The sequence below is a fragment of the Anolis sagrei genome, chromosome 12, assembly GCF_037176765.1.
Source record: "Anolis sagrei isolate rAnoSag1 chromosome 12, rAnoSag1.mat, whole genome shotgun sequence".
NCBI lineage: Eukaryota > Metazoa > Chordata > Lepidosauria > Squamata > Dactyloidae > Anolis > Anolis sagrei.
Window position 1 is genome coordinate 10,562,056 of NC_090032.1, and position 27,928 is coordinate 10,589,983.

Genomic DNA, 27,928 nt, shown 5'->3' on the forward strand with positions numbered 1-27,928 from the left:
CAACCCCCGAAAAGTAGTAGTGCCTGTCCCACTCAGGAAGAAGGATGCATATCAACAAAACATGCACACAGGATAGAATCATAGCATCAAAGAGTTGGAAGAGACCTCATGGGCCATCCAGTCCAACCCCCTGCCAAGAAGCAGGAATATTGCATTCAAAGCACCCCTGACAGATGGCCATCCAGCCTCTGTATAAAAGCTTCCAAAGAAGGAGCCTCCACCACACTCTGGGGCAGAGAGTTCCACTGCTGAACGGCTCTCACAGTCAGGAAGTTCTTCCTCGTGTTCAGATGGAATCTCCTCTCTTGTAGTTTGAAGCCAATGTTCCGCGCCCTAGTCTCAGAGGCTATAGTTAATTAAGCATGCGAGGTTGCTCATGACCCCCCCTCCCCACCCCGCATTGCTTACCACAGCCCTGGATGTTCATGTCAACCAGTGGTACCTCCACCCCATCGTCCCACTCGCAGGACAAGGACTGGTTGCCCACTGATTCAGCTTGCTTGCCCACCAGCCACAGTTGCAGCCAGCGAAGGCCACAGGCGCACCGGAGTGGATTCCCCGTGAGGACCCTGCAAGGAAAGGAAATTTTGGCCTTAGATGCCGAAAAGGCATTCGATCAGATCAATTGGAATTTTTTCAAATTATTATTGAAAGAGATGGACATTGGCTACTATTTCTTAAATTCAATTGAAGCAATATATAATAATCAACAGGCAAAAATCATAGTAAACGGCCAGGAGACAAAACAAATCGAAATAAAAAAAGGGACCAGACAGGGCTGCCCGCTCTCACCACTGATCTTTATTTTGACAATGGAAATCCTACTGAATGATATTAGGGGAAACAACGAATTGAAAGGAGCCACAATCAGAGGACAAACTTACAAATGTAGGGCATTCGCCGACGATGTTATATGCGTAGTTGAGGACCCAACCACAAAATTAGAAAAATGGTTCGAAACAATTGAGAAGTTTGGGAAGGTAGCGGGCTTCAAACTAAATATGGACAAGACAGAAGCCATAACAAAGAATATCCCCAAGAAGAATCTGGCAACAATTGGCAAAAAATGGAATATAAAAATAACATCAAAAATAAAATACTTGGGAATCGTACTATCACCAAAAAATGCACAATTGCTCCAAAATAATTATACAGCAAAGTGGAATGAAATCAAACGAGATTTGGAAAAATGGAAAAATCTAAAACTATCAATACTAGGCAGGATAGCATGTATAAAAATGAATGTACTACCAAAAATGTTATTTTTATTTCAAAATCTACCAATTATAAGGAATAAGAAAGGATTAGATCAGTGGAACAAAGATATAAGAAGATTTATTTGGCAAAACAAGAAAAACAGAATTAGCTTTAAAAATATGACTGATGAGAAAAATAGAGGAGGCTTGGCAATGCCGGATCTGGGGATATATGCAGAAGCGTGCGCACTAACATGGGCACTTGATTGGATTAGATTAGAAAATGAAAAACAACTTAATCTGGAAGGCCATGACCTTAGGAAAGGGTGGCATGCATATATTTGGTATGGGAAAAGGAAAATTGAAAAGGGTTTCGGAAATCATTTTACTAGAACGGCGATAATAAAAGTCTGGGAAAAATACAAAGAAAGAATGTACAATAAAACCCCACTTTGGGTCTCACCATTAGAGGCATGTCAACGTAGAGAACTGGGTTGGATAAAGTGGCCCTGCTACAGAGCAATTACGGAAAAAAAGGACCAGGAGATACAATTTAAAACCCAAGAGGAAATAAAGAAATTATACCCAAACGTAACATGGCTGCAATACAGACAATTAAAGGAACATTTTATGATGGACAAAAAGCTGGGCTTTATGCAAGAAGAAAATATCTGGGATAAAATCATAAGAATCAGGAAAAAAACAATATCACTTATATACAAAAAACTATTAGAATGGAACACGGAAGAAGAAAGAATAAAAGAGTGCATGGTAAAATGGGCTAGAGATATAGGGAGATCAATAAATCTGGTAGAATGGGAAACTATTTGGAAAAAGAAATTAAAATATACAAAAGCGTATGACCTAAAAGAAAATTGGCTTAAACTCTTTTATAGGTGGCATTTAACACCACAGAAATTGGGGAAATTCTATAAGAACCTAAATACAAAATGTTGGAAGTGCGGTGAAACAACAGGCTCGTACTACCACATGTGGTGGCGTTGCAAAAAAGCCAAATTATATTGGAAAGAGATCCAGAAAAGACTACAACATATATTGAAGATTCAAATTCCACTCTCCCCAGAAATATTCTTATTGGGAATAACGGATGAAGAAACAGATCAAAATATGGACAAACTAATTTTTTTTGCGACAACAGCGGCGAGAATATGCTACGCCAGATACTGGAGAAAAGAAGAGATACCGAAGATGGATGAGTGGGAGGAGAAATTAATGGAAATAAAAAATATGGACAAACTAAGCTACCTAATGCAGAAATATAAAGGAAGGATAGAAAAAGAAACTGACTGGACAAGAATAGATGAATATTGTGAACAGAAATGATTTAGAAGTCAAAGATGGGAGGAACGTAATTTCCATGACCTGAAATTGAAAATAAAACTAAATGAATAAGGGGAAGTAAGGAAAGAAGAAAGAAAAGGAACGCTCCTTGCCGAAGACACCCGGAAGACAGTCCGAAGGAAGGGGGAAACCCCAATTTTTGTCTCTACCTTCTTTTTAAGGCACCTCTACACCCTTTTGCTCTGATCTTCTCCTACCCTCACATATCTTCACCTCCTACCTCCCTAAGCTTTCCCAGTTACTCTTCCTCTTCCCCCTCTTCCACTCTTTTCTTCTCCCCCCTGACTATCTAGACTATCCTATTCTATTTTTAACTAAATCGTAAATTTCGCTTTTTTAATCATATGTATATGGAAAATGTGAATAAAGATTATAAAAAAAAAAAAAGGAAAGGAAATTATTATTATTATTATTATTATCATCATCATCATCATCATCATCATTATCATTATTATTATTATTATTTGAATAATATCATTCATTATTATTATTATTATTATTATTTGAATAATATTATTCATTATTATTATTATTATTATTATTTGAATAACCCCCAGTGGCGCAGTGGGTTAAACCCCTGTGCCAGCAGGACTGCAGGCCGACAGGTCGCAGGTTCGAATCCGGGGAGAGGTGGATGAGCTCCCTCTATCAGCTCCAGCTCCTCATGCGGGGACATGAGAGAAGCCTCCCACAAGGATGATAAAAACATCAAAATCATCTGGGCATCCCCTGGGCAACGTCCTTGCAGACAGCCAGTTCTCTCACTCCAGAAGCGACTTGCAGTTTCTCACGTTGCTCCTGACACGACCAAAAAAAAAATTATTTGAAACACAACAAGATGAGTCCACAGCAGACAAGATCACTCTGCTGGCTGTTGTATTGGATCACAGGTTGTTGTTGTTGTTGTTGTTGTTGTTATATTCTGCTTTTATCTCAATTGAGACACAAAGCGGCTCACAACATTAAAAAGCTGTGCATTTTAAGATCCACGATATAAGTTGCTATGAGTTTTCTGGGCTGTCTGGCCATGTTCCAGAAGCATTCTCTCCTGATGTTTCACCCACATCTATGGCAGGCATCCTCAGAGGTTGTGAGGTCTGTTGGAAACTAGGCAGGTGGGGTTTATATATCTGTGGAATGGGGGAAAGAACTCTTGTCTGCTGGAGGCAAGTGTGAATGTTGCAATTGGTTAGCTTAATTAGCACTGAATGGCCCCACAGCTTCAAAGCCTGGCTGCTTCCTGCCTGAGGGAATCCTTTGTTGGGAGCTCGACTCTTAAAAAGCACCATGTCAGACTACACAGAGAGGCCGTGGAAATCCACAAGCTTGTGGACAATTTCAGCAGAAAGGAGGAAACCATGAAAGGAACACAATCTGGCTACCAGTATTTAAAAATCCTAAAATCAGGACAGCTTCAAAGCTTGGCTGTTTCCTGTCTGGGGGAATCCTTTGTTAAGAGGTGTTACTTGGCCCTGATTGTTTGCTGTCTGGAATCCCCCTAAATAGTTGCAAGGCTATTCAGTGCTAATCAAGGTGGCCAATTGCAACATTCACACTTGCCTCCAACAGACAAGAGTTCTTTCTCCCACCCTGGACATTATTCTACAGGTTTAGTTTCATAGAATCATAGAAGTTAGAAGAGACCTCATGGGCCATCCAGTCCAACCCCCTGCCAAGAAGCAGGAATATTGCATTCAAATCACCCCTGACAGATGGCCATCCAGCCTCTGTTTAAAAGCTTCCAAAGAAGGAGCCTCCATTACATTCTATGGGCAGAGAGTTCCACTGCTGAATGGCTCTCACAGTCAGGAAGTTCAGGGAGAGTGACTAAAATGATCAAGGGTCTGGAGAACAAGCCCTATGAGGAGCAGCTTAAGGAGCTGGGCATGTTTAGCCTGAAGAAGAGAAGGCTGAGAGGGGATATGATAGCCATGTATAAATATGTGAGAAGAAGCCACAGGGAGGAGGGAGCAAGCTTGTTTTCTGCTTCCTTGGAGACTAGGACGCAGAACACTGGCTTCAAACTACAAGAGAACATGAGGAAGAACTTCCTGACTGTGAGAGCAGTTCAGCAGTGGAACTCTCTGCCCCGGAGTGTGGTGGAGGCTCCTTCTTCGGAAGCTTTTAAACAGAGGCTGGATGGCCATCTGTCAGGGGTGATTTGAATGCAATATTCCTGCTTCTTGGCAGGGGGTTGGACTAGATGGCCCATGAGGTCTCTTCCAACTCTAGGATTCTATGATTCTATGAAACTAAACAAATCTGTAGAATAATGTCCAGGGTGGGAGAAAGAACTCTTGTCTGTTGGAGGCAAGTGTGAGTGTTACAATTAGCCACCTTGATTAGCACTGAATAGGGGTATTTCAGACAGCAAACAATCAGGGCCAACTAACACCTCTTAACAAAGGATTCCCCCAGACAGGAAACAGCTAAGCTTTGAAGCTGCAAGCCTATTCCTGCTTCTTGGCAGGGGGTTGGACTGGATGGCCCATGAGGTCTCTTCCAACTCTTTGATTCTATGATTCTAAGGAGCCTCCACCACACTCTGGGGCAGAGAGTTCCACTGCTGAATGGCTCTCACAGTCAGGAAATTCTTCCTAACTGTGAGAGCCGTTCAGCAGTGGAACTCTCCAACTTTCCAACAGACCTCACAACCTCTGAGGATGCTTGCCATAGATGTGGGTGAAACATTTGCCTCCAACAGGCAAGAGTTCGTTCTCCCACTCTGGACAGATATATCAACCCCACTTGCCTAGTTTCCAACAGACCACACAAGCTCTGAAGATGCCTGCCATAGATGTAGGTGAAACGTCAGGAGAGAATGCTTCTGAGACATGGCCAGACAGCCAGGAAAACTCACAGAAACTCAGTGATTCCGGCCATTAAAGCCTTTAACAACATATCTATCTAAATAAAAATGTAATGTTCGTTTGTGCTATTCACAGAACTCAGAAACCACTGGGGAAATTGACACCAAATTTGGACACTATGTCCCTAACAACCCAATGTATGTTCTCCACTCAAACAAAACAACAAAAACGAAAAGCAGAAAGGACTTCTAAGGGGAAACTGCATGTCTACTGAGACCCATGGGCACGCCCCCCCCCCCCCACGGGGAAACAGCCGGCCGTTAAAGCCAGGCGCACGTGCACGGCCACACACACACACACAAGCGAGTGGAGTGGAGGTGGAGGCTTGCCGCATGCAGCCCCTTCTCTTCCCCTCCTATGTCAGGAGAGCAGTCTCCTCTATCCTCCTTTCCCTGTTGGGAAAGCAGCAGCAACGGAGCATCCATGCAAGGAAGAAGGGGAAGACGAGGAGGAGGAGGAGGAGGGGGAGGGGGAGGAGGCGAGGAAGGTCCACGGTGCTTGAATGAAGGCCCTTCCTTCAATCCCTCCCTTCCCTTCTTTCCTCCCTTTCCTTCCTTCCTTTCTTTCCTTTTCTTCCTTCTCCTTCCTTTCCTTCTTTCCCTCCTTCCCTTCCTTCCTGTCCCTCCTTCCTTTCCTTTTTTTCCTCCTTCCCTCCCTCCTTTCTTCATCCCCCTCCTTTCTTTCCCTCCTTCCTTCCTTCCTGTCCCTCCTTCTTTCTTTTCCTTCCTTCCTGTCCCTCCTTCTTTCTTTTCCTTCCTTCCTGTCCCTCTTTCCTTCCTCCTTCCTTCCTTCTCCTTCCTCTATCCCTTCCTGTCCCTCCTTCTTTTTTCCTACTTTCCCTTCTTTCCCTCCCTCCCTTCCTTTTTCCTTCCTTCCTGTCCCTCCTTCCTTCTTCCTTTCCTTCTTTTCCTCCCTCCCTCCCTTTCCTCCTTCTTTCCCTTTCTTCATTTCCTTCCCTCCCTCCTTTCTTTATCCCCCTCCTTTCTTTCCCTCCTTCCTTCATCCTTCCTTCCTTCCTGTCCCTCCTTCTTTCTTTTTCTTCCTTCCTGTCCCTCCTTCCTTCCTTTCCTTCTTTCTAAGACATATACAATATTAAATGGGACAGTCAAGAGGTAACAAAAGAAGGAAGGAAAAATGGAACGAAGGAAGGAAGGAGAGAAGCAGGGAGGGAAAGAAGGAAAGAAAGAAAGATAGAGAAGCAAGGAAGGAGAGAAGGAAATAAAAAAGTGAAAGGAAAAAGAGAGGGAAGGAAGGAGAGAAGGAACAAAAGATCGGGAGGGAAGGAAGGAACCAAAGAGCAAAGAAAGGGAGGAAAGAAACAGGTAGAGATGGAAGAAAGATGTAAAGGAAGGAAAGGAAGGAAAGAGGGAAAGATGGAAAGGAAGGAAAGAGGGAAGGAAGGAGAGAAAGAGGGAGGGAAGGTTGGCCACAGCAATGCATGGCAGGTACAGCTAGTTCACACATAAAACAGAATTTAACAAACCAGTCAATACAAATCCCTTAAAACACTTTAGATGAAAACTAACAACAACAACAACAACAACAACAATGGTCCATTCTGACAAGCCAGTTCTGTGGACGGTGGGGACGAAAACTCTTTTTTGGATTGCACAAAGGAATTTTGCTTATGCGTGCAAGGGACTGACTTACAGTTCTTGAAGGCGGAGGTGGTGGAAGACCCTCCAGGAGAGGAACTGCAGCCGGTTGTAGCCGAGGTTGCTGTGGGGGGAGAGAAGGAGATGCCCGTATATAAGCGGATGGCCATTTCTCACCAACCCTAACAGGAAGCCATTCTAGGAACAATGGAGCAATGGTTTCAATTGGCAGGAAAAGGGATTCCACTTCCTAATGGCAGGAGCTGTCCAGCAGGAGCTGTCCTCCAGAGTCTCCTGCTCTGGAGGTTTCTAAGCAGAAGCTAGATGGCCGTCTGTTAGGAGTGATTTGATTGGCTATATATGCTGTAATGTGCTCTGAGACTCCTCGGGGAGATAGGGCAGAATATAAATAAAGTATTATTATTGTTGTTATTGTTATCTAGTCTATATATATAAATTTGTTAGGGGCATCCGACGAGGAAACAAAACTCAAAAACCCCCCAACGAAACTTAACCAAAATTCCCATGCCCATAACACAACCCACAAGGTACAAACATATCTACTCAAAATGAAAAACAACACAACAACACACTCACAAAACGGCAAAACAACAAAACTCAAAAATCCCCCAACAAAACTTAACCAAAATCCCAGTGCCCATAACACAACCCACAAGGTACAAACATATCTACTCAAAATGAAAAACAACACAACAACACACTCACAAAACGGCAAAACAACAAAACTCAAAAATCCCCCAACAAAACTTAACTAAAATCCCCGTGCCCATAACACAACCCACAAGGTACAAACATATCTACTCAAAATGAAAAACAACACAACAACACACTTACAAAACGGCAAAACAACTGAGCATGCGCATTGGCGCCCAGCCGCAAGTTCCCTGGCGCGCGCACATGGCCTTCCGGCCAACGTTCCCTCTGCGGAAACCATGCCCACTCCAAGCCCCACCGCGCCGCTTCCCACACACACACACACCCTGCCGCACACACACACGCAACCCCACGCTCCATCACTCCCCCCGCCGCCGCACACACACACGCAACCCCACTCCCCCCGCCGCCACACACACACACGCAACCCCACGCTCCATGACTCCCCTCGCTGCCGCACACACACACGCAACCCCACGCTCCATCACTCCCCTGCCCCAATCTTACCTTCTTTTACTTCACGCCACCTCCAAACCCCACCCCGCCCCTTCCCGCCCTGTCAAAATCTAGGAAAGACAGGAAGGAAGGAAAGAAGGAATAAAGAGAAAGGGAGGTAAAGAAAAAGGGGGAAGGAAGGAAAGTTACAGGAAGAAGAAAAGGAAAGAAAAGGAAAGATGGAAGGAAAGAAAAGAGAGACAGCAGAAGAGAAAGAAAAAGGGGGAAGGAAGGAAAGAGATAGAGAAAGAAGAGGAGAAGGAAAGATGGGAAGGAAGGAAGGAAGGAGGGAAGGAGGGAGGGAGGGAAGGAGGGAGGGAGGGAGGGAGGGAGGGAGGGAAAGAGGGAAGATTGGCCACAGCAACACGTGGCGGGTAAAGGTTGTTATTTCTATTATTATTATTTATTATTATTATTATTATTATTATTATTATTATTATTATTATTATGCTATTGTTCCTATGAGACCCTGGAGGAATGGGAGAGGTGTCAGGTCCCAGAGGCAATGCATTGCATTATTGTTATTGTTATGATGGTGGTGAAATAAAAGGAAATAAAAAGTGAAAGAAGGAAGCAAACAGGGAGGGAAGAAAGGGGGAGGGAATGAAGGAAAGAGAGAAGGATGAAACCAAGTAGTGAAAGAAGGAAAGAAAGAAAGAGGTAGAGAAGGAAGAAAGGAGAGAAAGGGGGAGGAAAAGGGGGAAGGAATAGGTAGGGACCTCTCTTTCATAATAGTCCAGATATCTACCTCAACTTTGCTAAGTTTTACTATAGGCCACAGCAACGCGTGGCAGGGCACAGCTAGTATATAAATAAAAATGTAATATTAGTTTGTGGGATTAACAGAACTCAAAAACCACTGGACGAACTGACACCAAATTTGGACACAAGACACCTAACAACCCAATGTATGCCCTTCACTCAAAAAATTGATTTTGTCATTTGGGAGTTGTAGTTGGGTACGACAATTCAAAGATTTTTGAAAGAGTTGATAGTCTTAAACATTTTTAAAGCACAGAACAGAACTGTACAGGTGAGCTACAGAGCGGAAACTGAGCACAGTTGTTCCCGAGGCATGCCGGTACACGACGCACGCGCTCATTGCAGTATGCGCACGAACTACTAGTGTCTACAACAAAACGGACCTTACTTAAAAAATACCCCACACAGATATGGTATCATGGATTTGAAAGGAACCCCTAAAGGAGGAAAATGATACGTTGCATGTTCCAGAGTAGGCAAACCAGTAGGCAAACCTGCGCCCGTACCTTGGGAAGTCTGACTTGGCCACGGTAGTCCACGCTCTGGTTACATCCCGCATAGACTACTGCAATGCTCTCTACGTGGGGTTGCCTTTGAAGACTGCTCGGAAGCTTCAAATGGTCCAGCGTTCGGCAGCCAAGTTGCTAACAGGAGCTGTACTCAGGGAGCATACAACCCCTCTGTTGCGCCAGCTCCACTGGCTGCCAGTTTGCTACCGGGCACAATTCAAAGTGCTGGCTTTAGCCTATAAAGCCCTAAATGGTTCTGGCCCTACTTACCTCTCCGAACACATCTCCTCCTATGAACCGACTAGGACACTAAGATCATCTGGGGAGGCCCTGCTCTTGGTCCTGCCTGCATCACAGGTGCGCTTGGAAGGGACGAGAGACAGGGCCTTCTCAGTGGTGGCCCCTCGGCTGTGGAATGCCCTGCCTACAGATATCAGATCGGCCCCCTCCCTGCTGCCGTTTCGGAGGAAAGTGAAGACCTGGCTGTTTGAACAAGCATTTGATTAAACAGTGTAATTGAACATAGGAATACAGAATAATGGATGATGAGACTGGATTCTGATTTTACTGTTGAGGCGCTAATGATTGTTATACTGATGTTAATGATTTATGTGATAATTGTTTTTAATTGCCCTATACTTTTTTTGTGATATTTTGTACTGATGTTGTTCACCGCTTTGAGTCGCCTGAGGGCTGGGAAAAGCAGTATAGAAATAAAGTAAATAAATAAATAAACACTGACAAAGAAACAGCAAGAAATACTGTTTACCCACAGGCATAAAAAATTACCATGCCCATGCCCATATATTAGAAACCATTACTTTATTTTCCAGATAACCAGACTGGGCCACAGCAATGCGTGGCAGGGGACGGCTAGTTTATTATATTAAGGTGGTTCACTGTCTTCCTTTATGGAAATGGGGGTTGGACTGGATGGCCTTTGGTGTTCCCTTCCAACTCAAGGATTCTAAATTCTAGTCTCCAAAATAATCCTGCCCCGCTTTCCTCCCGATCCTTGCTTTCATTTTTGCCCTGAGACTCTAAAACCACAGGCCAGGAGTGCCTTGCTTTGACTGAGTGCCCATCAGCTGCTCCGAGAATAGGATAAATGAATCCATGCGCCCAGAGGCCCCAGACACAGCTGAGCCACTGGGCAGGACGTTGTGTGTGTGTGTGTGAGTTTGGAAAGGCCAGCGGTGTATGTGCTCTGCTGGGAGGGAGCAAATCGATGGCTCCCGTGTTGGACAGGGACATTAGCGCTAAGCATGATGAACAATCTCCCTCCTCGGGGCTTTCATGGAGGGCGGGGTGGAAAGCAGAGAAGCCAAGACTGGTGGGATTTCAAAGGATGGGCTTGAGAAGAGTCCCATGCTCAAATCCCATGCTCAAACCATTATTAAACCATGTTGGTTCTCCCAAACCAAATATCCTGTACCCTGGGATGGTGTGCCCCATGTTTCCCCCTTTTCCTTTCCCCCAACCCAACTAAGGTTCCTCTGCAAAGAGCAGCTCTCCAACTGAGCTGCCAAGGGATGGATTTCTGCTCCAATTCTGCATCAATTTCACTGCAAGGGACAGCTGCTCCCGATCAATTCCTCCCTTGAGCCCCATGAGATGTGGGGAGAGAGGAGGAGGAGGAGGACAACAGCAGCCCAGAAGGCGGGCATCGAGTGGATATACTTTCCAGGGGGCAAAGAAAGGGAGGAAAGCACTCACCCCAGCCAGGACTAGCCTCCCCATCCAGGCCTTCACCTTGTGCCCTTTGCAGGTGAGGATCCCAGGAGTAGTGGGGATTCCCAGTCCGGAAAATGAGAATTCAATGCATATATATTTATATTTCAAATATTTGTACCCCACCCTTCTCAACCCCCCGGGGGGTGGGGGGGGTGGACTCAGGGCGGCTTCAACTCGGCAGCAATTTGATGCCTCAATCTATATAAATAAAAATGTAATGTTCGTTTGTGGTATTCACAGAACTCAAAAACCACTGGACGAATTGACACCAAATTTGGACACTACACCCCTAACAGACCAACGAGTGACCATCTATATAAATAAAAAATGTAATGTCCGTTTGTGGTATTCACAGAACTCAAAAATCACTGGACAAATTGACACCAAATTTGGACACTACACCCCTAACAGATCAACAAGTGACCATCTATATACATAAAAAATGGAATGTTTGTTTGTGGCATTCACAGAACTCAAAAACCACTGGACGAATTGACACCAACTTTGGACACTACACCCCTAGCAGACCAACGAGTGACCATCTATATAAATAAAGAATGTAATGTCCGTTTGTGGGATTCCCAGAACTCAAAAACCACTGGACGAATTGACACCAAATTTGGACACTACACCCCTAGCAGACCAACGAGTGACCATCTATATAAATAAAGAATGTAATGTTCGTTTGTGGTATTCACACAACTCAAAAACCACTGGACGAATTGACACCAAATTTGGACACAAGAGACCGAACAACCCAATGTATGTCCTTCACTCAAAAAAAATTGATTTTGTCATTTGGGAGTTGTAGTTGCTGGGATTTATAGTTCACCTACAATTAAAAAAAGCATTCTGAACCCCACCAATGATGGAATTGAACCAAACTTGGCACACAGTTCCCCCATGACCAACAGAAAATACTGGAAGGGTTTGGTGGGCATTGACCTTGAGTTTGGGGGTTGTAGGTCACCCACATACACCCACAGTGTCCTTTGTTTTGGAGTTGTAGTTCACCTACATCCAGAGAGCACTGTGCACTCAAACAATGATGGATCTGGACCAAACTTTGCACGAATATTCCATATGTCCAAATACGAACACAGATGGAGTTTGGGGGAAAGAGACCTTGACATTTGGAGAGTTGTAGTTACTGGGATTTATAGTTCACCTACAATCAAGGAGCATTCCGAACCCCTCCAATGATGGAATTGGGGCAAACATCCCACACAGAACCCCCATGACCAACAGAAAATACTGTGGTCTTTGGTGACCCTTCTGACACCCCTCTGGTGACCCCCCCCCCCGGGGTCTTGACTTCCCAGGTTGAGAAATGCTGCCTTAAGGCCATCCAGTCCAAGTCCCTTCACCAGGGCAAGAAAACATAATCAAAGCCCTCCTGACAAAGGGCCATCCAGCCATTTACACACACACATATATGTATATGACAGATGCAATATATAAGATTTGAAAGGACAATGATATGTTGCATATTCCAGAGTAGGCAAACCAGACAATCTCCACATCAACACTGACAAAGAAACAGCAAGAAATACTGTTTACCCACAAGCATAAAGGCATTACATATATTAGAAACCAACACTTTCTCGTTACTTTATTTTCCAGATCAGACTGGGCCACAGCAATGCGTGGCAAGGGACCGCTAGTACATAATAAAAACAAACAGTCAGTAATGATACATAGTTTAAAACATTAAAACAATACAATTAAAATCCACTAAGAATTACTGGTGGCCATTATTATCCGAAAACTGTGGTTGGATGCACCATCAAATTTATCCAAAATCCATTTCCAAGCCATTGTCAACATTGTTATTGTCATTGTCTGCTTAATTACCTGAAGGCCTGGTCCTACATCTACGTTTTTTAACTATTTTCTAAAGGTGAGGAAAGATGAAGATGATCTAACTTACCTGGGGAGTGAGTTCCACAGGCAGGAGGCCACCACCGAGAAGGCCCTGTCCCTCATCCCCGCCAAGCATGTTTGAGACAGAGGCGGGGCCGAGAGCAGAGCCTCCCCAGAAGATCTTAAACTCCGAGGTGGGACGTGTCAGGATTAATTTAGTTATGTATGTGTTTTTCAATGTGCTTCTATGTATTGCCAAGATGGATGCCACTGTGAATTGAAAATGCCATGCAGAAATGTTTATACTTTGAGGCTGTGATTAAGTGAACTTGAGAAAAGTAAGATTTTGTTTGTTCTTGCTGAGAACAGAAGGGAGTAGCCAGTCTCAGCAAGAGAAGATAAGCAGATGTGAAGAGGCTTTCGGTTTTGACTAGTTCTTTGTGTTCTTCCTGAATTGTAGCTTGCTGTAGAAAGACGTGTCTGATGTATGTACTTAGTAAACTTCGTTTCTTTTGTAACTCAAAGCCTGCAGAGTCCTGATTTTGCAACTCAGTGTCTGCTTGATCTAGCATTCCTTCCGTTGGGGATCGCCAATCTCTGACAGGACGTAGAAGGAGATACATTCGGACCGTTACACTGGACCGGAGCCGTATAGGGTTTTATAGGTCAAAACCAGAACTTTGAATTGTGCTCGGAATTGCATCTCCTCTCCTGTCCCCAATCCATTCTGCATCAAACCCACCCACCAACCCAGTATTGCGACAACTCACATATGAGTCAGGTTGGGGCTGGCTCGGAAAGCATCCGGAGCAACGAACTGCAGACGGGTCTTGGAGATGGTCCTGCCAAAACAAAACAAAGCAAACCTTTCGATGCATACATTGTTGGAAAAACTAACAATCATGCACATTGAAATGGTTCTGCAGTCTGTCTTGGAGATGGTCCTGACAAAACCCACCTTTCGACACATACAATGTTGGTAAAACTAACAATCATGCACACTGAAATGGTTCGGCCATCCGTATGTTTCTCTGTTACCTCATTCTGTTGCTTTGTCAGGTTTTATGGCACCCTCATTTAACAATTTGCATGGGTTGGGGGACATGGTCCAAGCCACATAGGAGCTAGGTGTGTCTGCTGGAGCTAGGTGTGAATGTTTCAACTGACCACCTTGAACAAAATCTTGCTACCAGTATTAAAAAACTTTAAAATTACAACAGCAGAACAACAGAGAGGAAACAAACAAGGACATCTAATCACCTCTCAACAAAAGTTTGCTCTAGGCACTGTCAGGCCATTATATGCTAATCAAGGTGGTCAGTTGAAACATTCACACCTAGCTCCAGCAGACAAGAGTCCTTTGTCCCACCCTGGTCATTCCACAGATATATAAAACCTTTTTCCTAGTCCCAACAGACCTCACTACCTCTGAGGATGCTTGCCATAGATGCAGGCAAAACGTCAGGAGAGAATGCCTCTAGACCATGGCCATATAGCCTGAAAAAAAAACTACAACTACTATGTATTTGTTTATTTGTGTTATGGAAACCTAGTTTTTGTAAATATTTTCACTCGCCCAACAAGACATACATTCAACATCCTGGTTATTACATGGGCAAAGCCTTGCATTGTATGGGAGTCCCACAAATTTGTCTCGAAGCACTTCGGATGGGAACATATTGTATCTTGCCTTGGAGAATATGCAGTGATATTTGGCCACAGTCAAGTTCTCAAAATAATTTGCTTCATGAAAAGATCCAGTATAATGTATGCTCAGGGTGCTTGGGGAACAAGAAACGTATGAGCGAGAATGCACCTCACAGAAGGCAATGTCCCACAGTCTTTGTTTAGGTGCCATGTCATAACCCAAATGGGATAAGAGGGATGAAGTATAGTTGATCTGCTGATTCCAAAAATGGCACCCATTTCCTCCCTATAGTTTTTGAGATACAGATCTACCAGGCGTTATCTGCTCATCCATAGAAAATTGTGAGAACCATATCTACAATTCTAGAGCTGATGTAGTCTATCCAATGTAATTTTCCAAATCAGAACCTCAGTAATCATAATCATAACCACAACAACAACCACCACCACCCCAAGAACAGGCCTAAAACCAAAAACATCAAGATTTTGTTATTGTTGAGCTGTGTGATAATACTACAAATGCTACATGAGCTGATGTAGTCTATCCAATACAATTTTCTGAATCATCACCTCAATAATCATATTCATAACAACAACCACCACCACCACCAACCCAGGAACAGGCCTAAAAGTAAAGACACCATGAATTTGCTGTTGTTGTTGAGCTGTGTAATAATAATACTAATGCTAAATGAGCCATCGGAATTCAAAACACATCTGAAGATCTATCTCTTCCAGGACGCCTAATCAGTCGATTTAAATTATGAATTTTTTAATCATGTCTTGCGTTCACTATATTTCAATCTTTGTTCTGTGTATTTTAATATATGTATTTTGTAGAAATATTTGAATATGGGTATTTTATATCATGTTTATGATGGATATGTGTTTTCAGCTATGTTGTTACCCGCCTCAAGCCACAAAGAGAGGTGGGTAAGAAATATAATAATAATAATAATAATAACTATTAATGCTAATAACACTATGTAACAAAATTTGAAAAAAATATGTTCCTGATTTGAAAGTATTATTTCCATTACTGTGGCACAGCTGGCTGGAAGTCATCTGCATTAAGATCACTTCTGACCGAAAGGTCATGAGTTCAAAGCCAGCCTGGGGCGGAGTGAGTTTCCGACCATCTGTGTAGCTTGCTGTCAACCTTTGCAGCCCGAAAGATAGTTGCATCTGTCAAGTAGGAAATTTAGGTACCATTTATGTGGGGAGGCTAATTTAACTAATTTATGACACCATAAAATCTCCAGCAAACAAGCAAAAGAATGAGGAAGTACTTCATCAGTGTCACAAATGGACAGTGAAGCGGTAGCTCCCCTGGTGGCCAGAATACCCTCATGAAGCTGGAATGTTAAATAGCCTCTGTGTGTCTGTCTTTATATGTTGTGTGCCTATGGCATTGAATGTTTGCCATGTATATGTACATTGTAATCCACCCTGAGTCCCCTGCAGGGTGAGAAAGGTGAAATACTCAAGGCGCAAATGCAAACAGTGCCAACAAAGAGAAAAAATAGGACAAGTGCAAAGAAGCCAGAATGGATGTCCAAAGAACTTCTAACAGTGCTAAGACACAAAAGAGACATGCACAAGAAGCGGAAAAAGGGAGAAATCACCATAGAAGAATTCAAACAAATAGCCAACTCCTGTAGGGAAAAAGTCCGCAAGGCTAAAGCACAAAACGAGCTCAGGCTTGCCAGGGACATTAAAAACAATAAAAAGGACTTCTTTTCTTATGTCAATAGAAAAAGGATTCTATGATTCTAGGAGGAATATAAATACTATAAATAAATAAATATAAATACTGTAAATAAATAAATAAATAAATTATTGTGCAGTCCTTACTTTGAAAGTAATTGCTATACTCCAGAATTTTTTGTTTTTGTAGCTGCCACAAATTATGTTGAATTGGTTGAGACGCGATGAGATATTCATGGGAAAACTAGAACAAAATGTCCTGCGGGATGTCCCGCAAAAAAACAAAGCGTTTGCAGTTTAATAAACGTTTTCCATGATTTTATGATAAAATCAATTAGGAAATATCATTTATAACCCAGGAACGAGAACTGTGTTACATAGTGTCCTAATGCTAATACATTTTGTTATTCATCACCTCTTCTCGGTGCTGGAGGCGAGGGAGAACATAATTTTAAAATATAGATAAATCAAAGGGCCATAATAATACATAGATTAAAGACGTAGAACAATGATTAAAACGCCAATACTAATCAAAGATAAATTTAAAATTCACAGGGGAGGCATGCCGGAAGAAATAGATCTCGTCTTACATTTTGACAGCTCAATTAGCAAACCATTCCCTGATCTAAGGGCAGCCGATGATGAACGAAGACCTAATTGTAACCTGGACCCAAACCGTGTAGATGCAACTCTTTGCTTAATAGAAACTAACTGGGTTGGCCCAACAACACCACCCTGTCCTCCAGCCTAGAAACTCACAGGTTCTTCAGCTCTCGAGGGTTCTTCATGTCCTCCAGCGTCAGGTTGGTCAACGTGGTTTGGTTTTCGATGACGCTGAAAGAGAAAGGGAGATCTTGCATCCAGTCCAATGCAAGGAAGCTGAGCCGGGTTTGACAATACACTAAGCTAGGTTTTTATCTTATTGTGTCAGAAATGACTTGAGAAACTGCAAGTCGCTTCTGGTTTTGAGAGGATTGGCCGTCTGCAGAGACGTTGCCCAGGGCTTCCTGGATTTACCCCTTGAATCATCACAAAAGGGGTGCAAATGGGGGTCTGGAGGGGGCTTTGACCCCTTTGGATTGGGGAATGATGGAGAGCTGGCTGGAGGTCAGTGTGGATGGGTACAAAGTGGGGAGGGGGCAATGGAAGGGGACACAGAGCTGATCCCTCTTTGAGTCTCTTCCAAGGCTTCAGGAGACCTGAGCCCAAGACCCCCAACCTTGGGAGACCCGACCCCTTGCTTCCTGGATGTACCCCTTGAATTATCACAAAAGGAGTGAAAATGGGGGGTCTGGCAGGGGCTTTGAGCCCTTTGGATTGGAGAATGATGGGGAGCTGGCTGGGGGTCAGTGTGGGTGAACACAAAGTGGGGAGGGGGCAATGCAAGGGGACACAGAGCTGACTCCTCTTTTGAGTCTCTTCCAAGGCATGGGGAGACCTGAGCCCAAGACCCCTAACCTTGGGAGACCCGACTCCTTGCTTCCTGGATTTACCCCTTGAATCATCACAAAAGGGGTGCAAATGGGGGTCTGGCGGGGGCTTTGGATTGGGGAATGATGCGTTGAGGAGGGAATGGGGAGCCAGCTGGGGGTCAGTGTGGGTGGGCACAAAGTGAGGAGGGGGTAATGAAAGGGGACACAGAGCTGACCCCTCTTCTGAGTCTCTTCCAAGGCATCGGGAGACCCGACCCCTGGCTTCCTGGATGTACCCCTTGAATCATCACAAAAGGGGTGCAAATGGGGATCTGGCGTGGGATTTGGATTGGGGAATGATGGGTTGAAGAGGGAATGCGGAGCCAGCTGGAGGTCAGTGTGGGTGAGCACAAAGTGGGGAGGGGGCAATGGAAGGGGACACAGAGCTGACCCCTCTTCTAAGTCTCTTCCAAGGCATTAGGAGACCTGAGCCCAAGACCCCCAACCTTGGGAGACCCGACCCCTGACTTCCTGGATGTACCCCTTGAATCATCACAAAAGGGGTGCAAATGGGGGTCTGGCAGGGGCTTTGATCCCTTTGGATTGGAGAATGATGGGGAGCTGGCTGGGGGTCAGTGTGGGTGAACACAAAGTGGGGAGGGGGCAATGCAAGGGGACACAGAGCTGACTCTTCTTTTGAGTCTCTTCCAAGGCATGGGGAGACCTGAGCCCAAGACCCCCAACCTTGGGAGACCCGACCCCTTGCTTCCTGGATGTACCCCTTGAATCATCACAAAAGGGGTGCAAATGGGGGTCTGGCACGGGATTTGGATTGGGGAATGATGGGTTGAGGAGGGAATGGGGAGCTGGCCGGGGGTCAGTGTGGGTGGGCACAAAGTGGGGTGGGCGCAATGGAAGGGGACACAGAGCTGACCCCTCTTCTGAGTCTCTTTCAAGGCATCGGGAGACTAAAGTCCAAGACCCACACCCTTGGGAGACCCGACTCCTGGCTCCCTGGATTTACCCCTTGAATCATCACAAAAGGGGTGCAAATGGGGATCTGGCCATCCAGGCACCCAGGGGACGCCCAGATGTGATACCATCCTGTGGGAGGCTTCTCTCATGTCCCCACATGGGAAGCTGGAGCTGACAGATAGGAGCTCACTCTGTCTCACACATTTGAACTGTTGACCTTCAGGTCAGCTGTTCAGTTGGCACAAGGGTTTAACCCATTCCACCACCGCAGCTCCCAGCTAAGCAGGGTCATCCTCAATTATTGCTTCTAGGATGGGAGACCATCCGGCCCCAGTAACTGGTCAATATACATTTTGATGCCTCAAATGTTAGCTCTGGGTATATTTGACCTGCTGTTTCCAAAACTGGTACATATTCCTCCTTCTCAGCTCTAGTTTTTGAGATACGAACATATGGCATCTCTCAGCCGCCATCTGCTCACCCATAAGAAATCATGGTAACCATATCTAAGAAACTAGAGCTGGTGGGATCTGTTCAAGGCAATTTTCTGAATCAGTGGCAATCATAATAATAATAATAATAATAATAATAATAATAATATAGATCTCGTTTGCTGTGACATACTGTGCTTTTGTGTCAGTAAAATAATAATAATAATAATAATAATAATAATAATAATAATAATCACAATAATAAACACTGCTGGCTGTTGAATTGGATCACACGTCGGATCCTTCCCAAGTGTCTAGGACTGTGTGATGTATCGGCAAATAATGCGTGCAGATCCCAGTAAGGTGACCTTCTGCAGCTGGCAGATGGTAATTTTGTCAGCGCCGATTGTGTTTAAGTGCAGGCCAAGGTCTTTAGGCACTGCACCCAGTGTGCTGATCACCACTGGGACCACCTTGACTGGCTTGTGCCAGAGTCTTTGCAGTTCAATTTTTAAATCTTCATATCGTGTCAGCTTTACCAGTTATTTCTCTGCAATCCTGCTGTCATCTGGGATTGTGACATCGACAATCCATAATTATTATTGTTATTAATTTGTTATTAATTTTTAATTTCTATATGTATGTATTTCATCTTTTACAATTTAGCTGTAAATCGCCTAGAGCATTCTCGGATGGAGGGCAATTAATAAGTAATTATATATGATATTATTATTATTATTATTATTATTATTAGGACAATTCATTCCACAGTCAAATTATGTTGGTTCTGGCAAAGACAGCTCTTGGTGAAAGTTTGCAAATACCGTCCTTAGACACCAGCTTTGTATTCTTCTTCCTTTCAGACCAGTCTTGCTTCTCTGCCATTTTGTATAGCCCTTGCCCACCCTGCCTTCAACTTCTTGAGATGGGGCCACTTCACCCCTGATGCCAGGACCCCTAAAGGGCATCAGAGCTGGACTCGCTCTCCTCCCATTTGGGAACAGCCCCCCTTCGAGGGGTATTTTGTTAGGAAACCAGCAGCCTCCTATCAAGGAGCAAGCTGGCACAGAACTTGGTGTTTTTGCCACTCCCGTAATTGAGTGGGCACTTGGAGGGCAGCCTTGCGAAGCCACTCAGGGCTTCGAAGAGCCCCATTTGGTGTGCCAGTTGAACCAAGGCATTCTTTCACCTGCCTCGTTCACCAAGTCCACCACTTTCTCCTTTCCAGGAGAGCTGTTTGGACAAGTCAGAGGTTGAGCCATTGGGGCCCAGCTCTTGCCCCTTCAATGTATGCCTTTCTGGCTTCAGTTGTGCCAAAGGAAAAGGTGTGGTTTTAAGGGCAGAGAAAGGAACATCCCTCCCCACTCCCTGGCACTCAGGTGCCCTCCTGCTTTCTCCTGCCTCAACCAACTGGGCCACTGCGCTTAGTAGAGGTAGAATAGATAGATGAGACTATTTCATAATGACACGAACACTGGGCAGGATGGCACAGAAGAGGCAGCATGACTCAGGTGCCACTCCTGGCATCAGGAACCTCAGAGTACGGTGAAAGGGCGGAATAGGAGAAGGAAGAGAAAGAAGGAGGAAGAGAAGAGAAGGAGGAAGAGGAGAAGAGTAGAGAGAGAAGGAGGAAGGAAGAGAGAGAAGGAAGATGAGGAAGAGATTGGCATGGGAGTAGGAAGTGAGAGAAAGAGAAAGAGAAGGAGGAGGAAGAGTAGCATAGGAGCAGGAGGGAGACGGAGGAAGAGGGAAAGAGTGGCATAGGAGCAGGAAGAGAGCAAAAGAGGGAGATTAGATGGAGGAAGATGAGAAGGAGGAAGAAAGGAGTGGCATTGGAGCAGAAAGAAAAAGAAAAGGGTACGGAGGAGAAGGAGGAAGAGGAGAAGAGTAGCATAGGAGCAGGAAGAGAGCAAAAGAGGGAGATTAGATGGAGGAAGAAAGGAGTGGCATTGGAGCAGAAAGAAAAAGAAAAGGGTAAGGAGGAGAAGGAGGAGAAGGAGAAGAGTGGCATAGGAGCAGGAAGAAGGAGAAGTTGAGATAGGAGCAGGAAGAGGGAGGAAGAGGCAGAAAGAGCAGGAAATAGTGGTATAAGAACAGAAAGAAAGAAGGAGAAAGAGGCAAAAAGTGGTATAGGCGCATGAAGAGAGAAAGAGGATGAGGAGAAGGTTGGCATGGGAGCAGGAAGAGAGAGGAAGAGGAGAAGGAGCAGGAAGAGGGGTAAAGAGGAAGAAAAAGAGTGGCATAGGAATAGAAAGAAAAAAAGGAGAAAGAAGGGGAAGGATGAAGAGAAGAAGACTGGCATGGGAGCCGGAAGAGAGAGGAGGGAGAGGAGGAGGAAGAAAAGAAGAATAGCATAGGAGCAGAAAGAAAGGGAAGAAGGAAGAGGGGGAAAGGGGAGAAGGAGGAAGAAGAGGGGGAAAGAGTGGCATGGGGGCAGGAAGAGAAGGTGGAAGAGGGAAAAGGAGGAACATAGGTTGGCATGGGAGCAGGAAGAAGGAGCAGTAGGAAGAAGACGAGAGTGGCATAGGAGCAAGAAGAGAAAAAAGGAGGAAAAGGTGAAGGAGGATGAAAAGAAAATGGCATGGGAGCAGAAAGAGAGAAAAGGAAGAAGAAAAGAAAGTTGCATGGTAGCAAGAAGGGATAAAAGGAGGAAGAGAGAGAAGTTGGAAGAGGAGAAGACTGGCACAAGAGAAGGAAGGGAGAGGAGGAAGAGGAGAAGATTTGCATGGGAGCAGAAAGGAGGAAGAGGGAGAAGGAGGAAGAGGAGAAGACTGGCAGGAGAGAAGGAAAAGGAGAAAGAGAAGATTGGCATGGGAGCAGAAAGGGGTAGAAGGAGGAAGAGAGAGAAGGAGGAGGAAAAGAAAGTGGTGCAGGAGAGAGAAGAGGAAGGAGAAGGAGGAAGAGAAGAAGACTGGCACGAGAGAAGGAAGAGAGAGGAGAAGAGGAGAAGATTGGGATGGGAGCAGAGAGAGAGAAGGGGGAAGAGGAGAAGGCGGAGGAAAAAAGGAATGGCATGGAAGCAGAAAGGGATAGAAGGAGGGAGAGAGAGAAGGAGGAAGAGGAGAAGGCAGCGGAAAAGAAAATGACATAGGAACAGAAAGGGATAGAAGGAGGAAGAGGGAAAAGGAGGAAGAGAAGAACATTGGCAGCATTAGAACAAGAAGAGAGAGAAGGAGGAAGAGAAGAAGACTGGCACGAGTGAAGGGAGAGAGAGGAGAAAGAGGAGAAGATTGGCATGTGAAAAGAAAGTGGCATAGAAAGAGACAGAAGGAGGAAGAGGGAAGAGTCGGAAGAGGAGAAGATTGTCAGCATGAGAGCAGAAAGAGAGAGAGAAGGAGAAAGAGGAGAAGACTGGCATGAGAGAAGGAAAAGGAGAAAGAGAAGATTGGCATGGGAGCAGAAAGGGGTAGAAGGAGGAAGAGAGAGAAGGAGGAAGAGGGAAAAGGATGAAGAGGAAAAGATTGGCAGCATGAGAGCAAGAAGAGAGAGAAGAGGGAAGAGAGAGAAGGAGGAAGAGGAGAAGGAGGGCGAAAAGAAGCATGGCATGGGAGCAGAAAGGGGTAGAAGGAGGAAGAGGGAGGAGGAGGAAGAGGAGGAGGAAAAGAAAGTGGCATAGGAGCAGAAAGAGAGAGAAGAAGGAAGAGGGAAAAGGAGGAAGAGGAGATTGGCATCATGAGAGCAAGAAGAGAGAGAAGGAGGAAGCGAGAGGAGGAAGAGGAGAAGGAGGGCGAAAAGAAGCATGGCATGGGAACAGAAAGAGGGAGAAGGAGGAAGAGGGAAAAGGAGGAAGAGATTGGCAGCATGAGAGCAAGAAGAGAGAGAAGAAGAGAAGGGGGGGGGGGTAAAAAAAAGAATGTCATGGGACCAGAAAGGGATAGAAGGAGGAAAAGGGAAAAGGAGGAAGAGGAGAAGATTGGCAGCATGACAGCAAGAAAAGAGAGAAGGAGGAAGAGGAGAAGGCAGAGGAAAAAAGAATAGCATGGAAGCAGAAAGGGATAGAAGGAGGGGGGAGAGAAGGAGGAAGAGGAGAAGGCAAAGGAAAAGAAAGTGGCATAGGAGCAGAAAGAGAGAGAAGGAGGAAGAGGGGAAACTGGCATGAGAGAAGGAAAAGGAGAAAGAGAAGATTGGCATGGGAGCAGAAAGGGGTAGAGAGAAGGAGGAAAAGGCGGAGGAAAAAAAGAATGGCATGGAAGTAGAAAAGGATAGAAGGAGGGAGGGAGAGAAGGAGGAAGAGGAGAAGGCAGAGGAAAAGAAAGTGGCAAAGGAATAGAAAGAGAGAAAAGGAGGAAGAGGAGAAGACTGGCATGACAGAAAGAAAAGGCGAGAGAGAAGATTGGCATGAGAGCAGAAAGAGGCAGAGAGAAGGAGGAAGAGGAAAAGGAGGATGAAAAGAAAGTGGCATAGGAGCAGAAAGAGAGAGAAGGAGGAAGAGGAGAAGGAGGGCGAAAATAAGAATGGCATGGGAGCAGAAAGGGGTAGAAGAAGGAAGAGGGAGGAGGAGGAAGAGGAGGAGGAAAAGAAAGTGGCATAGGAGCAGAAAGAGAGAGAAGAAGGAAGAGGGAAAAGGAGAAGGAGGAGAAGGTTGGCATGGGAGCAGAAAGAGATAGGAGGAAGAGAGAGAAGGAGGAGGAGGAGGCAGAGGAAAAGAAAGTGGCATAGAAGCAGAAAGAGAGAGAAGGAGGAAGGGGAAAAGTCGGAAGAGGAGAAGATTGTGGCAGCCTGAGAGCCAGAAGAGAGAGAAGGAGGAAGAGGAAAAGGAGAAGACTAGCATGAGAGAAGGAAAAGGAGAAAGAGAAGATTGTCATGGGAGCAGAAAGGGGTAGAAGGAGGAAGGGAGAGGAGGGAGAGGAGGAGAAAAAATGGCATGGAAGCAGAAAGAGAGTGAAGGAGGAAGAGGGAAAAGGAGGAAGAGGAGAAGATTGGCAGCCTGAGAGCAAGAAGAGCAAGAAGGAGGGAGAGAGAGGAGGAGGAAGAGGAGAAGGAGGGCGAAAATAAGAATGGCATGGGAGCAGAAGGGGTAGAAGAAGGAAGAGGGAGGAGGAGGAAGAGGAGGAGGAAAAGAAAGTGGCATAGGAGCAGAAAGAGAGAGAAGGAGGAAGAGGGAAAAGGAGGAAGAGGAGAAGACTGGCAGCATGAGAGCAAGAAGAGAGAGAAGGATGAAGAGGAGAACATTGTCATGAGAGAAGGAAAAGGAGAAAGAGAAGATTGGCATGGGAGCAGAAAGAGAGAGAAGGAAGAAGAAGAGGAGGAGGAGAGTGGCCCAAGAGCAGAAAGGAGAAAGAAGAGGAGCCGGGCAGAAGGAGTCCCCCCCCCCGGGGGGGGGGGCATGCCCATCCCTGGGTGCTGCTCACATTTCGGTGAAGTTCTCCAGGCTACGGAGCTGGGCGAGGCTCCGGATGGTGTTGGGCTCCTGGCAGAGGAGGCTGTTGAGGTAGCAGCGGCATGGCTCCAGGCAGGGCGAGGGGGTGGCGGGGGGCGGCAGGGGCATCAGCCAGGCCAGCAGGCACAGGGCCAGCCCCGCCCGGCCCCAGGGCGCCCTCCTCGCCTCCATCCAGACCCCCAGTCTCAGTGGTCCATGGGGCACAGCCCTTCCCTCCCTTCAGCTCCCCAGAGCATCCCTGCCTCTCTCTCTCTCTCTGCCAAGCAGGGCACCTCTGCCTCCCGATGCCTGCCGCTGCATTTAAAGGGCAAAGGGGGAGGAGCCTCCCACACACACTGGCCACGCCCCCTCCCCACTCCCCAGGACCCTCTCTCTAGGGATGGACCCAGAGAGAGAGAGAGCAGGCTGCCATGGCCCCTCTCTAGGTAGAGCCAGGGCACTGGGACTGGCATCCCATTCTAATTATTATTATTATTATTATTATTACTATTACTATTATTAGAAACACAACAAGATGTGTCCAGAGCAGACACTCTGCTGGCTGTTTTATTGGATCACACGTCGGACACTTCCCAAGTGTCTAGGACTGTGTGATGTATCGGCAAACAATGCGTGCAGATCCCAGTAAGGTGGCCTTCTGCAGCTGGCAGATGGTAATTTTGTCAGTGCCGATTGTTTTTAAGTGCAGGCCAAGGTCTTTAGGCACTGCACCCAGTGTGCCGCTCACCACTGGGACCACCTTGACTGGCTTGTGCCAGAGTCTTTGCAGTCCAATCTTTAAATCCTCATATCGTGTCAGGTTTTCCAGTTGCTTCTCTGCAATTATTATTATTATTATTATTATTGTTATTATTATTTAATCCTTTTCTATGGCACACAGCAAACAGAGGAATTGATCAGCAACTGAACATACTAGAGAGGTTTAGGGAGAATTCACCACAAATTATAGGAATTGGAGGTACTGGGATGTATAGTTCACCTGCAATCAATGAACATTCAGAACTCCACCAATGATGGACCTGGAACTAGCTTGGCACACAGAACCCCCATGACTAACTCAACCTACTAGAGAAGTTCGAGGGGATTGAACTTGACCACGGTGGTCCACGCTCTGGTTACATTCTGTATAGACTACTGCAACGCTCTCTACGTGGGATTGCCTCTGAAGACTGCCTGGAAGCTTCAACTAGTCCAACGAGTGGCAGCCAGATTATTAACAGGAGCAGGGTACAGAGAGCATACTACTCCTCTGTTGCGGCGGCTGCCAATTAGCTTCCGAGCACAATTCAAAGTGCTGGTGTTGACCTATAAATCCCTAAACGACTCCGGCCCAGTTTACCTGTCCAAATGGATTCTCCCCTATGAACCATCAAGGTTGTTAAGATCTTCTGGAGGGTCCCTGTTCTCGGTCCCACCACCTTCGCAATCGCGTCTGGTGGGGATGAGGGACAGGGCCTTCTCGGTGGTGGCCCCTCGGCTCTGGAACTCTCTCCCATTAGAGATTAGATCTGCCTCTCCCCTCCTGACTTTCAGAAAGCTGCTAAAAACCTGGCTTTGGAATATAGCATTTGCAGAATGATGATCGAGTCAATAACGGCTGACCACACCGGCGGATGGGGATGAATTTGTGATTTTATTCTGACGACCTGGCTTTTGTAATAGTATGATATTGTATGATCTGTATTTTAATGTAATTTGTATTAATGTATTACGATGCTATTATGTTTACTATATTTGTGTTGAATTTTCTGCTGTTAGCCGGCCTGAGTCTCTCTTCGGAGGTCGAAGAGAGAGGAGATTCCATCTGAACACGAGGAAGAACTTCCTGACTGTGAGAGCCGTTCAGCAGTGGAACTCTCTGCCCCGGAGTGTGGTGGAGGCTCCTTCTTTGGAAGCTTTTAAACAGAGGCTGGATGGCCATCTGTCAGGGGTGATTTGAATGCAATGTTCATGCTTCTTGGCAGAATGGGGTTGGACTGGATGGCCCATGAGGTCTTTTCCAACTCTTTGATTCTATGATTCGAGAAGACCGGGTTATAAAAGCTCTAAATAAATAATAAATAAATAAATTGACTCACTCTAGTGCAGTGTTTCTCAACCTGGGGGTCAGGACCCCTGGAGGGGTTGCGAGGGGGTGTCAGAGGAGTCACCAAAGACCACCAGAAAACACAGTATTTTCTGTTGGTCATGGATGTTCTGTGTGGGAAGTTTGGCCCAATTCAATCCTTGGTAGGGTTCGAATGCTCTTTGATTGTAGGTGAACTATAAATCCCAGCAACTACAACTCCCAAATGTCAAGGTCTATTTCCCCCAAACTCTACTAGTGTTTACATTTGGGCATACTGAGAATTCGTGCCAAGTTTGGTCCAGATCCATCATTGTTTGAGTCTACAGTTCTCTCTGGATGTAGGTAAACTACAACTCCCAAAACTCAAGGTCACTGCCCACCAAACCCTTCCAGTATTTTCTGTTGATCATGGGAATTCTGTGTTTCCCAGTTCGATTCAGTTCTATCGTTGGTGGAATTCAGAATGCTCTTAGATTGTACGTGAACTATAAATCCCAGCAACTACAACTCCCACAGGACAAAATCAATACCCTCCCCCAATCTGTTACTATTCATAACAGCAGCAAAATGAGTTATGAAGTAGCAACGAAACTAATTTTATGGTTGGGGGTCACCATAACATGAGGAAGCATATTAAGGGGTCGTGGCATTAGGAAGGTTGAGAACCACTGCTCTAGTGCGAGTTGTAGTTTACTCTGCAGCCAGAGAGCACACTGGACCCCACCAATGATGCATCCAGAGCAAACTTGCCCAACATAACAATCTTTAAGTACTGATGGGGGGTTAACCTGGCCAGATGGGAGTTGTAGTTCACCCACAACGTTATGCATTTTGCACAATTAATAAATTGACTTTCTCAAATAACCCAGACACCACCAGGTACCCAAGGTAATAATTACAATACAATACAATAAACTACATAACGAAGGATAAACAATAACATAAACAATCAATATAAGACAATAGCAAACAGAATTAACATTAGATTTAAAGCTCCGTATGTAAACATGGCTATCACGTCCCCTCTTAGTCTTTTCTCTCTCTCCAAGCTAAACCTCCCCAGCTCTCTAATTGGTTCCTCAAAGAGTTTGGCTTCCAATGTTTTGATTATTTTGGACACAGTCCAGCTTGTCAATAGTCAGTGCCACTCTTCGCGTGCCCCAGAACACCTTTGGCTTTATCGCGGACTGAAGAAGTCAGGATGGGCTTGAGGACAGGCGGAGGTTGGCTTCCTCCAATTTGTCTCT

At 45.4% G+C, this 27,928-nt stretch overlaps 1 protein-coding gene across 1 annotated transcript in view; it reads right to left on the reverse strand.

Annotated features, from left to right (window-relative positions):
• NTRK1 (neurotrophic receptor tyrosine kinase 1) overlaps positions 1–24,913 on the reverse strand; it is a 62,979-nt gene extending 38,066 nt beyond the window's left edge. Inside the window, exons 1-5 of the mRNA XM_060758635.2 lie at positions 24,585–24,913; positions 17,175–17,249; positions 13,832–13,903; positions 7,079–7,147; positions 409–569 (exon numbers count right to left, since the gene is read on the reverse strand). Coding sequence (XP_060614618.2) covers positions 409–569; positions 7,079–7,147; positions 13,832–13,903; positions 17,175–17,249; positions 24,585–24,784 — 577 coding nt within the window. The 5' untranslated portion in view covers positions 24,785–24,913. The remainder of the gene's footprint in view (positions 1–408; positions 570–7,078; positions 7,148–13,831; positions 13,904–17,174; positions 17,250–24,584) is intronic.
• Positions 24,914–27,928: the final 3,015 nt, after the last annotated feature.